We start from the raw sequence: 15088 nt of genomic DNA on the forward strand, positions 1-15088 counted from the left end.
TTATTTTAAAACCAGGCTACTTCTGTTCTGTTGTGGTTCTGCTAAGTCCCCAAATCCCAGTCTTTGAGGACCAGAGGGAATCATGGAAATAATCTAGCCTAATTTTTTCCAAATGGTGTTCCATGAAACATATATTCCTAAATGCTCATAGGTGGTCCTTGAAGAAAAAAGGATTCTGTGACCAAGTAGGGTTGAGAAAGGCAGAATCCAAATGCACTTTAATAAAGTTTGAGATTCCTCTTAGACTTTGGAGTGGAGATATCAAGTAGGCAGTTGGTAGATGGGTCTGGATTTCAGGGACAAGGTTAGGGTTGGATATACAGGTTTGGAAGTTAACACATCTATAACCATGGGAATGGGGCTGGCTGAGTGGCTCAATTGGTTAAGAACGTGAGCTCTGAACAACAGCGTCACAGGTTCAATTCCCACATGGGCCAGTGAGCTGTGCCCAAGCTGAGCTGCTGCTGAGCTGCCAAAAGGTGGCAGGATGACTGAGCTGGTGAGAGCACGTGCTCCTAACAAGGTTGCCGGTTCGACTCCCGCATGGGATGGTGGGCTACACCCACCTGCAACTAAGATTGAACACGGCACCTTGAGCTGAGTGGCCGCAAGCTGCCATTGGGCGGCCGGGTGGTGACTGCACTTGGAACTGAGCTAGCTGCGTGCTCCACAACTAAGATTGAAGGACAACTTGGCTGTTCCCCTCCCCCAATTCCCCAATAAAATCTTTAAAAAAAAAAAAACCAACCATGGGAGCAGATGAGATGTCTCAGGAGAGAGCTTAGAAGGAAAGAGCTGGTGAGGCCTGGAGGGGCTGTAGCTCTCTTGTGACCCTGCGGGGAGAACCTAGGAGTGGAGCCACGACCCAGAAGATGGCATTGCTGACCAGGTGACAGGGAGAAACCAGGAGATCATTGGACATAACTCAAGCCACTAAAGCTGATTCTACCAGTGGGCTTTTTAGCTATAAAAGCCAGTAAATTCCTTTCCAACTTAGGTGTTCGTGTCATTTCTTATAGGAAGAGTTCTGACTCCTACGACATCTCCCAACTTCTTTTGCATGTTTATCTCTGTCTCTTATTCTCTGTTTCCCCATCAGCTTACCTGTCACGGAGGAGAATCAGCTGACCCTAAGATGTCAGAATTAACCAGTCACCCCCATCTTGAGGTGCGAAGGGGAAAGTATACTTACCCCAATCAGTGTTGGTTGTCGACATTTCAAGCATGAATAGAGGAATCAGTTAAGGATTGGTTAATATGGTTAAGGATTTTATTTTTATTCTTGGATTGCTGGCAACCAACCCAAACTGACTCTGGCTAATTTAAACCCCACAGGGACTTTATTGGAAGGATCACAGGGCTCCCCCACATAATCAAAGACAGAGCTGAAGGAGCTGAACAACGGACCTGGGCAGGGGAGGAACCAGAGCTGCCCTGGGGAGCTGCCCTGAAATGCTCTCTGGGCCGACCTTCAACACGGCATAGCTCCAAGGGCTGCACTCTCAGTGTTCAAGCTTGAAATGACAGGAAGAGAGACTCTGTTTGCGGGCAGAGAGCAGGAAGCCCCTTGGCCTTGGTCCCTGGAAGCCCACCCTGCATATCTAAGAGGCTTGGCGACAAGCCAAGAAGAGTCTGCTATGACCTTGCGGATGGAACCAGCTCTGGGCTTCTCCAGGTTGCCCGAGGCCTGCAGGTGATGAATAGCCTCCACAGGCTTCCGTGCTCTTAAGGCCCAGTGAGTGCGCCCGGGAAAGGCTTCCTCTGATGCTTTTGGTTTTCAGGCCTCACACTGTCCCAGATTCTGCCCATCAGTGGTCTCTCTGCCATATTTAATGGTCGCTCTTTTTCCCTCTGTCTATGCTCTTTATTTTTAGGAAACCTTCCTTCTCATTCTACTTTCCTCCTCCAAGCTCCCCACCTGCTATGGACTGAATGTTTGTCTCTCCCCACCCCAATTCCTATGTTGAAACCTAACCCCCAAGGTGATGGTATTAGGAGGTGGGGCCGTTGGGCGGTGATTAGGCCACGAGGGTGGAGGCCTCACAAATGGGATTTGTGCTCTTATAAAAGAGGCTTCGGAGCGATCTGACACCCCTTCTGTCATGTGAGGTTATAGTGCAAAGATGGCCGTCTATGAATGAGGAAGTGGGCTCTCACCAGACTCCAAATCTGCCGATAGCTTGATCTTGGACTTGCCAACTTCCAGAACTGTGAGAAATAAATTTCTGTTATTTATAAGCCACCCAGCCTGTGGTATTTTGTTATAGCAGCCCGAACGGACTAAGGTGCCACCCTTTAAAAAATGATTCTTATTTTAAAAAGAATCATTATTATTTAAAAAACTAATTATTCAAACCCTACCAAAGATTTTTCAGTGTAAAGTTAAGTCTTCTTCCCAGCCTATATTTTCCTGTCTCTCGCTAGAGGCAATAATTACTGTCAGTCTCCTGTGTATCTTTCCAGGTGTAGCCTATGTGTATGTCTCTATGTACAAACCCTACCTGTTTTATTTGTAAACACAGCAGATTATGCACCCTGTTCAGTACCTTTCATTTTCCACCCAGTGATGCATTGTGCGTATCGGAACACATCTGTCTTGGTCTTTTTGATGGCTGTGTAGTATTCCACTGCGAGGCCCCCATTGATGGATAGGCTTGCAAATACAAGGGATGCTGCAGTGAACATCCTTGTACAGGTGACTTCAGGCACCCGAGGAAGCAGATCTGTCGGAAACAACAGGGCGTTCGTTTCCAACAGGTATCAAAGATTTATTCTGCTAGTTTCCATCAGACTTCACAGGCATGGCCCAACATTGGCTACCTCCTTCTCTCCATTCCTTAAACACCTATAGTATGGCTTCCACCCACGGACACGCTCAAAAGTCATCAACGACTTCCCTCCTTAGCGCCTCACCTCTGACTTTTCTGTAGAACCTGACCTCGCTGCCGATCACGCCCTGAAACTCTCCTTGCTTGGCTGTTACGGGAGATCATCTTTGTCATCTTCTTTCTCTGATCATGCTTTTCCCATATCCTTCGCCTGTCTTCCAAAAGTCACCATTTGGCAGGAGCTCGAGGGAGTGAAAGCTGGTGGGCCAGCCTTTCCGGCTCCTGGTTGTCCCACCCAGGTCATCTCACCATTTAGCTCACTGCCTGGACCCCAGAAGAATGTAAGGTTTTGGTCCATATCCAAGTTCAAACTCTCTGCTAGGTTCAAGTCCTTCATTAAAAAAAAAAAGTGCTGTTGTTAATTCCTGTACTTTATTTTTAGTATCATTATGTTTATATTTATTATGTGCTTTTGAACCCTCCCTGCCCCTGAGAGATAATCACCATGTTGAATTTGGAATTTGTCATTTCCTTGCTTTTTTTAACTGAGTCCTGCATTTCTGACGGACCTCTCTGGATATCTCTATATGGGTAGCTCACTCAGTGTGGTTAAAAGCAAACACAAGTGATTCCATTTATGTAAAAAGGAAAATACATTATATAAATCTATCCATCCATCCACAGAAATCCTTCCAGAATGATCTGTATCAGGGGTGGGCCAAACAGAACACATCAGCAGGCCCGTTTGTAACCTCTGTGATGTACCAAAATGTTAACAGTGATTATTTCTGGATGCTAGGACTATGGATAGTTTTCTATCTGCTCGCCTGTATTTTCCAAATTTTCAACAATAGAACATGGATTACTTTAGTAATAACAATTTAGTAATATCCCAAACCTATCTTCCCCACTAACCCTCATGCCAATTTAGCTCTGACCCTAGGCTTCCTTATTTCTACCGGAATTCTGGAATTCTTCCTAGGTTCAAAACCTGGTTGGCATGATTGATACCCATTTCCCTCTCTCACATTCCTTATATTCTGGCATTGAGTGAATTTCTATCTCTTCTGTTAGACTGTAAGTTCTAAAGATAAGACCATGTCACATAGCACAGCTCATAACACAGATGCTCCAAAAATGGCTGCTGAACCTCCTGCTTGATGCCTAAGGCTTGTCTACATCCTGCAACTGTCACCTGGCTGAGAAACTGTCGCTATAAATAAGCAATTTCTGTTTCAGGTATGGTTTGCCCTTGATATTTACACTCCATTTCTTACCCCACCCAAGCCTCAAACTTCAGGAGAGAATCAGAGCTCGTATTCAAATCCTTAGCCACAATACAAGGAGGCAGTCCCCAGTAAGACCCAAGCCATCGGATGTGAGTTTCTTTTTTTCCCCTCGACAAGGTTGTAGTTGCTGTCACTCCACTTGCTGGGGAATTCTTGAGGAGATTTTGCTTGTCTTTCCGTGCTGTTCTTTCTGGGGTCTCCTTGTTTCTTTTTGCGATCAAGTTCCAGATGGCTCAGCAATGCTCCCCAAATGAGTATTTTGACGGATTGCTGAATGTTTGCAAACCGTGTCTCCTTCGATGTCCTAATACCCCTCCTCTGAGATGTCTGCGTTATTGTAATGCAAGTAAGTACTACTGCTTGAACAATTAATGATTTGTGGGGTGAAGTATTCTCTCTATACTGACTATTCAAAGAATAAACATTATGGGGAAGATAGTGAGATTTCCTGAATCAGAAAAGAGAAAGGGAACAAGGCAATTATTTAAATGCCAACAGGAACAAAGTTATTATTCAGAACTGAACTCAATTTTATTCAGCATCGTTAACAACCCAGTACTTTATCAACACTTCTAATTAAGTGTTATTGAGAATTTGAAAGTCAATGCTTTTGAATTAGGGGAATTGGATGGCAAATAATCTTGACTTGATGTGGATGTTATGTTATCAGTTCATTATCTCTCTGACATTTCTTTTAATTCAGTGAAAGGAACCAACGCCATTCTCTGGACCTGTTTGGGCCTAAGCCTCCTCGTGTCTTTGACACTTTTCATACTGATGTTCTTGCTAAGAAAGATGAGATCTGAACCGTTAAAGGATGAATTTAAAAGCACAGGTTGGTTTGATGGCCAGTCTTTGAAATCTATTTCCAAGAGGTGGTTATTGCGAGTTTCAGTTCCTTTTCTTTTTTTTAACGTTGAATATTTCATTTGGTTAGAGCCCTCTTCAGTGTGTTAGGGGACAGTTATGGTAAATGAACTTGGGAGAAGGGAGCTGTCTTCTTTCCGATGTTTACACCTTTGCAGGTATCCTACCATGTCGGCCATCTCCCACATTCTTCCCTTGGCAATTACTCTTTTGAATTACTGACCATCTTTTGACCAGAGTTAGCACACTGATTAAATGTCATGTTATCAGAAACTGCTAACAAGGTCTGCTACTATCAGGAAAAGTGTATTTGGCAAGATGCACAGCCAGTTTTTATACAAATATATGTTGTTGGCTTGGGTGAACATTTTACTGCCAAAAAAATGCTAGAAATGTATAACCAATAATAGCTCCTGGATTATTTGAGCAATTACCTCAAAGATTATTATCTTTATAAGTCATAGAGCACCAGTCCCAGAGAACTGAATGTTCCTAGAGAATTGATTGTTTCTTAAGATCCTTAAGGTCTTATGCACTTCTCAAGATAAAAATATTTCTGCAGCACTGTTGCCCATGATCTGATGCTCAAACACTCTGCAGCCATTGCCCTATGTTTTTATGCATTTATTTTTCTGTGCATAATCTGCACAGCATACACCTCGTTTGTTTTCAAGTGCAGGAAGGAGAGAGAAATGGCTGTTCCATATAATTTATTCATTTTTCTTTCTTTCTTTATCTGTTTGGAGTCTGAGAAACAGGTGGGGAATGACTTAGTGATGTTTTTGGAAGATGGAGTTACATTGTGGAAGGTTGGGGAAGTAGTAAAACTTATCTTCAGAGGCACATAATGGGGACCTAATGGAGATTCCTTCCTTATGTGATCACAAGAGGTCCATTTAAAAAAAAAGTAATCTGCTGCAAAATATGCAAAGAGAAGCATCTTTTGTTTGAATTCTAAAGTGTCACCCACAGGCTGATTTTAGAGTCCTGTAACATATGGTAATTTGTCATTTCATGTGTGTAAAAATAGGGCCAAGACCTCAATGCCTCCAAGGGCCTGGTGGGTAGCAAATGAATAGAGGGGGCCAGGTAAGGGCTTTGGCAATGGGGGACCCCACAGCCTGCCTGAAGGAGACAGGTGGTTATCGACTCCAGCCAATTGTTTCCATGTAGGAATGTTGGCTCTAGGTTGCCACATTTTGTCGTATTAAAAAAAAAAAAAAAAAGGCCAGTTGTCTAAATCTGTATGTAAAAATCTCAATTTTTAAATGTGGGCCAACATAAGCTAACACTTAAAAACACACTATGCCCTAAAGCATATCTTCAAGCCCAATGGGCCTGTGGCCTGTCACTTTGTGACTTTTTGTGTAGAACAGACTCATTTGTTTCGGAGGAAAAGGTCTGTCTTGTGCCACTTGGAGTCCTGAGGTGTACTGCTAGGACTGTCATGGCCACGCCCCCTGGGAAGTTTAGGTTAATGTTTCCGTTTCTGCATGATCAGAATCAGCTCTTCAGAACAAGGCTAATGCTGACCTGGACAACAGAAAAGACAGCAGGACCGGTGCAGAAATTCTTCTTTCCAGAGGCCTGGGGTACACGGTAGAAGAATGTACCTGTGAAGACTGTGTCAAGAGCAAAGCGAAGGTCGATTCTGACCATTTCTTCCCACTGCCAGCGATGGAGGAAGGCGCAACCATCCTTGTCACCACAAAAACAAACGAGTACTGCAACTGCCTGCCTGCTGCTGGGAGCGTCACAAGGATGGAAAAATCCATTTCTACCAGATAATTAACCATTTCGACTGGTGTAGAGCTGCTTTGAAAATCTCTGGTCACAAGGAAAAGATGATATATCAGGTCTCTTTAGGATGCTTGCACTTATCAGTCACTGAAACAGCTTTTTGTCCTCTAATTCTGGAAAATCTTTATGTTAAGATGTATTTCTCTTAGTGTTGGGAGCTTAACTGTGGAAACTTTCTTGGTTTCATGATTAAATTCTTGACTCACTGAAAAAAAGGACTGCAGTGTGTCGATCCCATAGTCACACATTTCTATGGCTAGACCAGTTCCCTTCGGTACACGCACATATACACTTCAGGACACATTGAATTTCTCTGTTTATTGTGAAAGGAAAGCATGGTTATCTTATGTACTTCTGGAGAGAGAAGCCCAGAGTCAGCCTCACCCATTCTGTGTGCAATGGGTGATTCCTGACCTTGTCAGCTTTCAGCTTCATGTAGGCCTCAGGCATTAGGATAACAATATAAATATATGTAAAATTGCTAACTGTGATTAAAGTGTACTAGGTATCATTTTCAGACCCAAATGCACGTCAAAATAATGAAGGCTACACGTATATAGTCTTCCTCATATGCCAGGGATGGTTCTAAGTGCTTTACCTGTACTAACTCATTTAATGCATGTAACGAACTACAAGGTAGGTGGACCATTACTAACTCATTTAATGCATGTAACGAACTACAAGGTAGGTGGACCATTATCATCTCCACTTTACAGGTATGACAGAAACTAAGTCAGAGCAAGGTAACATAGCCAGTAAATAGCAGAGCCATGATGTAAACTCAGACATCTTGATCTATTTGTTTTCCTCTTCACATCAACTTAGTTCCATCTCTGAGTTCCCATCTCTTTAGGCTACATTCTTAGTCATCGTTGGGGGGAGGGTTCCCTTCCTTTGGTTGTGCAAAGGTCCTGGGGTTGTGTAAAGCTCATGGGAAGGCTATGCAACAGGTGATGCCCTCTGGTAATCTGTTGACTTTGATTATTGTTAAGATGCCTACTGGCACCACAGCATAGAGCCTCAAGATCTTGGGGCTTTCTCCGTGGCTTGTTTCAGGTTTGGGATATGGGGAATCTTGGTGGGACTTTACCCATTTGGGGCCCATCATGGCTCCATTTCAGGCCTGTGAGGGCCACATGAGACAGTACAGTATAGCAATTAAGGGAATGGCTCTTGGAGCTACATTTCCAGGGTTTGAATCCTGTCTCTGTTACTAGGAAGTTATAAACCTTGGGTGATTATGAGAAAGTTAACCACTCTACGCGTGTCACACACACACACACACACACACACTTTTCCCATAAAAGTATCTGGTTCATAGCAAGTACTTTGTGTTAGTGCCATTGCTATAATGATTTTTATGAGCCCCTTTGAGGTCCAGTCTCTGAGGGCAGGCACACACACACTCCTTTCTTGTTGTACGGCCTGGGAATATTGCTCCTAGCTTCTCACAGGCCTTCTTCCTTCTGCTCTCATCCCCTAGTAAAATCTCCTCTAAATTTCAGAGTTTCGATTTTTCCACAGCCCATAAGAGCTATTGGCATTAGGCTTTTGATTCTTGCTCCTCTAGGAGCAGGCTAAAAATCTCAGAAGGAAGGAATGCCAGTACTTAAAGAGAATGGTCGGTGGTAGAAAACATAAAGCACAAACTATACTTTCAATAACGTATCCTGCGTCAAGTGCCATGAAGAAAAGCCACGGGGTCCTATGAGACAGTGTAATGCATCATACACATGACAGCTCCACGAGGCAGGTATGTGATGCTTTACCAAAGGTTACAGAGGCAGGCAGACCTCAACTAGACTTTCTGGGGGGATTCAGACACACCGACTCTTTAACTAGAATAACAAATTAACAACCGTATAATTTTGAAAATGGGTAAAATGACCCCACCAAACAAACACACAAGTATTTTCATTTTTAAAAAATTAGAAATATATTTTTTTCAATTACAGTTGACATGTACCGTATTAGTTTCAGGTGTACAGCATAGTGATTGGACATTTAGCTAATGTGATCACCTAAGTGATCACCCCATAAGTCTAGTACCCATCTGACAAGTATTTTCATTTTTACATTCTCCCTACACATGGCCATATTTTGACACAACGGTAATCACGGTGTACAGACCATTTTGCACAGGGCTTTTAAAATTTAATGTATCATCAGTGGCCTCTCCTGCTTTTCCATAATCTTTATAATTAGCATTTTCAACTACTGCAGAGATTCCATGTGAGGTAGGCCACGATTTGCTTAGCTATCCTACTGTAGCTGGGTTTCGATGCGTTTCACATTTTCACTATTGTAAATAATGCTGAAGCGCATCATTCTCCAAAGAGCTCTTAATCTCTGTTGAGTCCAAAAGATAAATTCCCAGGGGCCAGAGGTTACGTGTTGAGAGGCAATGTAGAAGGATGGACGTGGGGCCGTGGGTCACACAGAGCCGGGCTGGAATTCTGGCTCCTTTTCCCAGTGGGGCTTAGTCCTCAATTCAGTGTTTTCAACAGTGGATCAAGACTCAGTTGTGGATCAATCGTCTCAGTCAGCATTAAAAAAAACCACCCAGAAATAAAAATAGAAGAGAATATATTACCCACAGAATTGTTCTGTTAAACTACTTAAATGTATGCATGTATATACTGGGTTGCAATGTAAAATGTATTTTTTTTACTCTGGGTTATGGGCCAACAAATTGGGAAAATGCTCCTTTAATTTTTCTGGGTCCCCTGACTCCCATCTGTAAATAGGGGCAGTAAACTGGATTTATCAAATTGTTGTGAACAAGTGTTTGCACACAACCCATCCACCTTCATCTCCTGTGACACGGCCCTTGCCCCAGGCACTATTAGCTCTTGCCGGACAATTGCAATGGCCCCCTAACCAGCTGCCCCTTCTCCACCCTGCCTCACAATTCATTCTCAACACTGGAAGGGTAATCATCTTAAAACCTAATTCAGACCGTCTCACTGAACTGCTTAAATTCTTTTTCTTTTAAAGATTTTTTTTTTATTGGGTAATTGGGGGAGGAGAACAGCTTTGGGGAATCAGGGAAGGGTAACAGACAAGTTGTTGTCCTTTTTGTTCTTCAGTCTAGTTGTGGAGGACGTTGCTTCACTGGCCCATGTTGGCACCATCATTGCGCTGTTCCTGGCTGAGGCAGATCGGTCGCCTGCCTCTGAACGGCTGCTCACGGTGGCTCCTGGCTACACATGGTAGCTCACGGCAACCCACTGCAGCAGGGGCTGCAGCCTACACCGTCGCCCGCCACTCACGGCAGCCCAGCTCCAGGTCGAGCTGGTGTTCAGCATCTTAGCTGTGGAGGGCAGTGTCACTGGCCCTCAATGTGGGACCCAATCCGGCATCCCTGCTGCTCAGAGCTCGCGCTCCCAAGACAACTCTTAACCAATGCGCCGCTTGGCTGGCCCTTCAACTACTTAAATTCTTGCAATGACTTCTCCTTCCCTTACCTACTTAAGAGTTAGGTAGTATCAACAAAAAACATACAGCCTAAGAGAAAGCTTATAAGAGTTTATTTGAGCCAAACTGACAATTGCCGGGAAGCCAAGTCTCAATGGAATGAGAAAATGTTCCGGAAAATGGCCGTTTTGCAACTTACTTTATACACTAGAATCAAAGGAGGAGGGTTACATGAAATCCATTGGTTGTATTGGGTTATCGAAAAAGTCATGACGTATTTTTTCTCTGTTTTTCGTTGCAAAAATGCATCATGACTTTTCTGACAACCCAACAGATTAAAGGGGTGGGAGAAAGCAAAGCGGGGAAATCTCTGGGATTGGATAAAAAGTAAAATGGAGACACACATACTTCTTTCACATAGGTGGGTACAGGATAGTTAACAGCATTTTACAGCACATAGAGATAGTACTTGGGGAGCAAGATAACAATGGGGGATTTTGTAGATTCCTGCTCTGGTGTGGTGGGTTGTGCCCCCTGGGGAGTCTGGAAAAAGATGACTCTGACATTCCAAGGGTATGTTACCTTAGATGCAAAAAGACGACAGACAAGCTCACTTAAGGTAAAGGCTGACCTTTGTCAAGGAAGCTACAGGCCAAGGATGTGACTTCCCGCCATGACCCACCTTAGGTAGGAATTTTCGTGTTCACGCCATCCTCTGTGGTTATTTTGTCTCCTGAGCTTGTCAGGTTTAACATGTGGCCGCTTTCCCGTCCACAGCGGAGAAGTCCAAACCCCTTGTGATGGACGGCCTGCAGGGCCCTCCATCCACCGCTTCAGTCTTCTCTCACTCCCCTTTTCCTACTCACCCGCTCGCTGGCCAACCACGGGAGGCAGGGCCTTTGCACTTGTTGCTTTGGGAACACCTTTGCTGCAGATCTTCCCAGGCCTTCTCCTTCTCATTGAACCCTCAGCTCTAAAGGCGTCGCCTTAGCGAGCCCCTCCCCGGGATTGCCCATCTCCCTTGTCCCCGCGCTTTGGCCCATTACTCCTTTTTTATTTTCCTTCTCAGCTCCTAGCGCTGTCTGGACCGATGTCTCATTTCTCGGGGCCTTGCTCACGGTCCGGCTCCCTGGCAGGCGTGTGAGCCCCGGAGGGCGGGGAGGCGCCCTGTTGGGTCCCCACAGCACGCGGGGACTCGCGGACCACAGGGCGTCCCGCGGGTGGTTCCCCTTGGCCTGGGTCCCCCGCCGCCTGCGCGCCGCGTGGCGTGGCCCCAGCCTCTGCGCCCCGGGTCCCGCGCGCCGCGCACGCATCGGTATTTACGTTCCGGGTCGGGGGGCGGGGCCGCGGCGGCGGGCGCTCCACTTCCGGGGCGGGGCGGATGGACGGGCGGGGCGGGGCGCGCTGTCGCCCGGCCTGTCTGGAGCTCAGCGGCGGCTGTGGAGGCGGCAGGGCGCAGGCACCGGACCGGGGAGCGGCACCATGAGCGGTGAGTGGCGGCCTCGCCGCTGTCACCCACCCCTGCCGCCCGGGCTCCCGCCGCTCCAGCTGCGCGCTCCGGCCCCGGAGCCCCGCGACCCTCCCGCTCGCTTGCAACCCTCGTCCCATTGCTCCCAGGGTCCTGACCTCGTGTACCCCAGTTCCTGGCCCCTGCTCACCTGCAGTTCTCTGGCGTCCCGCGTCCCGGCACGCCTAGCCCCTTGACTCCTGTCAGTTACTTAGAACCGGTTCCTCGACACCTGTCCCCTAGTCCCTCCCAGTCCTCCGACCCCCTTGCCCAGTTACCAGACCCCCCCGGTTCTGAAGTCTCCCGCGTCCCAGGGCCAACTAACTCCTGCACCCCCTGAGTCCCAGTTCCAGTTCCGGGAACCCTGCTCCCCAGCCGTTCCTGCCACCCAGACCCTTTGTCTCCAGTGACTCCAGCCTCCACACACACGCAGTGTCCTCTCTGGACACTCAGTTTGCTGACCCCTGAATCCCGTGTCCTCGTAGCCCCCGGTCCCAGAGGACTCTGAGCTGTCCTGCCTCTTTGTTTTCCTCGCCCCTGTTCTCTGTCCGTCCCCCGACGCTTTGCTGTCGCACCAGTTGTTCCCAGTGACTTTGTTTTCCGCTCTGGTCCCCGGTTCTTGCGTTTTGGTTATTTTTTCCCTCATACTCCCGCCCCTTCCTTGCCTTTGCTTAGATCATTTGAGGCGTCCCTTGTCCTGCCTTGCAAGCCTTCCCTTAGCCGATGTTGAGCCCATCTGGGGACCATCGCGTGCCTTGCCTGGTCCGCCCCTCTGCCTCCCACTAGGGAGCGGCCGGCTTTGGTGGGGAGGGTGGGAGGGGAGGGGAGGTGTGTGTGGGCAGCTTGTCCCCCGTGTTTCTGAAGTTTAGTCCCCAGACTGGATTCGGGCTCTCAGCCCTTTTCCTCTGAAGAGATCTGTTGGTGTTTTGGTGCTAAGTCATTCCTGGGTGTTGCATGTGGAGATGGGGAATGACTCAGACAAGCCTCTCAGCTCCCCCTGGCTGGGATCTGGATTCACTTAGGAGGACCCGTCTCCCCTCACGCTGCCTGTTTTCCTCTCGCTGTGTTATCGCCCGTGGAGAGTCCCTGCATCCAGTCCCCTTGGCCCGAGTCTTGTGCCCAGGCTTTTCTAGAGGTGGCGGGTGGGCAAGGCACAGGCAGTCCGTCTCTCTTTATTTTTAAGTTTTAAATGATCGGTGTTGATCATTTTATTCCCCCCTCTCCCCCCCTCTAAGTTATGTGCCTTTTGCTTTTGCTATTCAAGAGCAAGGTTTGCGAAATTGATGGTCCTAAGGAGGGACCTGGGTGGTTTCCTGGGAGATAGTCCCTTCGTCTGTGTCCAGAGCGAATGATTTTTGGCTTCAAGTTCCTGGTCCTTGAACATTAGTGATACCACAACAGAGATGTGATGAGCTGGCTTCCGCCCAGGAAGGACGTGCAGGCCCTGGAGCCGGACAGCCTGGGTTCAAATCCTGGCTCTGCCACATAAGGCTGTGTGACTTAGAGCGAGTTACCTGACTGTTCTGGGAGTCCCAGCAAAACGGGGACAGATAGTAGTACCTGTCTCCCAGTTTTGTTGCAATGACCAAGTAACGTTACTAAACTAAAGTAATATGCCTCTCGCTTGGTGTGTAGCTAGGAACTTAGAGCTCTTGTTTTCATAAGGACCCACGTGGGGTTCAGGTGGGGTTGTTTTGCGGCCCAGCTCTGGGACAAGGGCTGGGGCTAAGTACTCCCTGAAAATCTCTTCCTTTTAAGCCAAGGAGGGTCTGCCTCAAGCTCACAGTTCTGGACCATTTTCTCGTGTGCTTTCATCACGGGAATAGGTAAAATCGACAAGCCAAGGAAAATTGATCATTGAGCAACTTAATATCAAAGATAAGTTTTAAAATTTAAAAAATCATTAGGTCTAAGTCCAAAAAAATTACAAAAGGAAACCAACAAATGGCTTAAAAAGAAAAGGAAAAAGCATTAAGAATGAAAGCCTTCTTTTGGAAAGATTGTAAGTGACTCAGAAAAAGTGGTTGCTGAGGATGGAGGGGGAAGTCCAAGGTGTTTTCAATTCTTTCTTGAGAACACAGTTGAAATGGGTTTTTCCCACCTGTGGGATTGATAAGTGGCCCACAATGAAATAATGTGGCATGAAAATGTTTTCTGTCTTTCTTGTCCTTTTTGTTAATAGAAAAATTTCAAACATCACAAGTGGCGAGAATAGTCTAATGAACAAGTACCAACTCATGACCACTTCACCTATATACCTATTTACTTCCTGCCTCTCTCCCCAGTTTATTTTAAAGCAATTCCCAGACACTATATCATTTCATCAGTAAATATTTTAATATGTATCTCTAAGATACAGGGACTCCTTTTTAAAAACATAATTCCGTTTTCATACCTATAAGAACTTAGCAGTAATTCATTAATATCGTCAGATAGTCAATGTTCACATTTCCATGATTGCATTATAATTTTATTTTATAGTGTATTTTTTAAACTCAGGCTCTAAATAAGGTTTAAACAGTACAAATTGGTTTGTCCTTTAAGTTTCTCTTAGTGAAAAAGAAATTTTTTTTTCAGTTTAGTATATTCACAGAATTGTGCAAACATCGTCAGAATCAATTTTAGAACATTTTCATTACTCCAAAAGAAACCCTCTATTCATTAGCAGCCATTCCTCATTCTCCCTCGCTCAGCCTCAGGCAACCACTAATCTACTTTCTCTCTCTATGGATTTGCCTGTTCTGGACATTTCATAGAAATTAATCCTACATCATGTGGCCTTTTGTGTCTGGCTCTTTTCATTAGGCATAACGTTTGCATGGTTTGCGTTGTACCATGTATTTCATGTTCGTGTCGTGTCTGCACTTCCGTTCCATTTTATGGCTGAATAACATTGTATGGACGCTCCACATTTTGTTCACCCATGCATCAGTCGATGGACTTTTGACTTGTTTCTACTTTTTGGCTGTTATGAATCATGCTACGGTGAACAATCACATACAAGTTTTTATGGGATATATGTTTTCATTTCTCTTGGGTGTATATCTAAGAGTAGACTTGCCGGGTTGTATGGTAACTCTAAGGGGAAAATTGCTCGATCCATTTGAGTCAAGACTGTTTTCCAGTGAGGTGTCACCATGTTTATTTCCTACCAGCAGTGTAGGAAGTTCCTGGTTTCTCCACTTCCTTCGCCAACAGTCCTTTTTGATAATAGCCATTCTAGTCACTGTGAAGTGGTGTCACTGTGGTTTTGATTTGCATTTCCCTAATGACTAATCATGAGCATCTTTTTCATGGGCTTATTGGCCATTTGTATATCTCCTTTGGAGAAACGTCTGTTCATATTCTTTGTCCATTTTTTTTAATAGGTTGTTTTTCTC

At 45.7% G+C, this 15088-nt stretch overlaps 2 protein-coding genes across 5 annotated transcripts in view; both read left to right on the plus strand.

Moving 5' to 3' along the window:
• Window positions 1-1530: 1530 nt before the first annotated feature.
• On the plus strand, window positions 1531-7058 carry TNFRSF17 (TNF receptor superfamily member 17). 4 transcript variants are annotated; one of them, XM_019650892.1, is made up of 4 exons: window positions 1531-1693; window positions 4340-4463; window positions 4821-4952; window positions 6486-7058. In XM_019650892.1, exons 2-4 carry the CDS (start codon window positions 4346-4348, stop codon window positions 6770-6772), a joined length of 537 nt encoding a protein of 178 aa, XP_019506437.1. In that variant the 5' UTR covers window positions 1531-1693; window positions 4340-4345; the 3' UTR covers window positions 6773-7058. The 4 variants fall into 4 exon arrangements, with proteins under 4 accessions (XP_019506437.1, XP_019506436.1, XP_019506433.1 ...); XM_019650891.1 differs by having other exon boundaries at window positions 1616-1693; window positions 4346-4463; XM_019650888.1 differs by having other exon boundaries at window positions 1642-1693; window positions 4068-4463; window positions 6486-7055.
• A 4548-nt stretch (window positions 7059-11606) lies between these two features.
• SNX29 (sorting nexin 29) overlaps window positions 11607-15088 on the plus strand; it is a 482345-nt gene continuing 478863 nt past the window's right edge. Inside the window, exon 1 of the mRNA XM_019650893.1 lies at window positions 11607-11690. Within this exon, the coding sequence (XP_019506438.1) occupies window positions 11684-11690 (7 nt within the window). The 5' untranslated portion in view covers window positions 11607-11683. The remainder of the gene's footprint in view (window positions 11691-15088) is intronic.

Source organism: Hipposideros armiger, unplaced genomic scaffold (assembly GCF_001890085.2).
Source record: "Hipposideros armiger isolate ML-2016 unplaced genomic scaffold, ASM189008v1 scaffold_149, whole genome shotgun sequence".
NCBI lineage: Eukaryota > Metazoa > Chordata > Mammalia > Chiroptera > Hipposideridae > Hipposideros > Hipposideros armiger.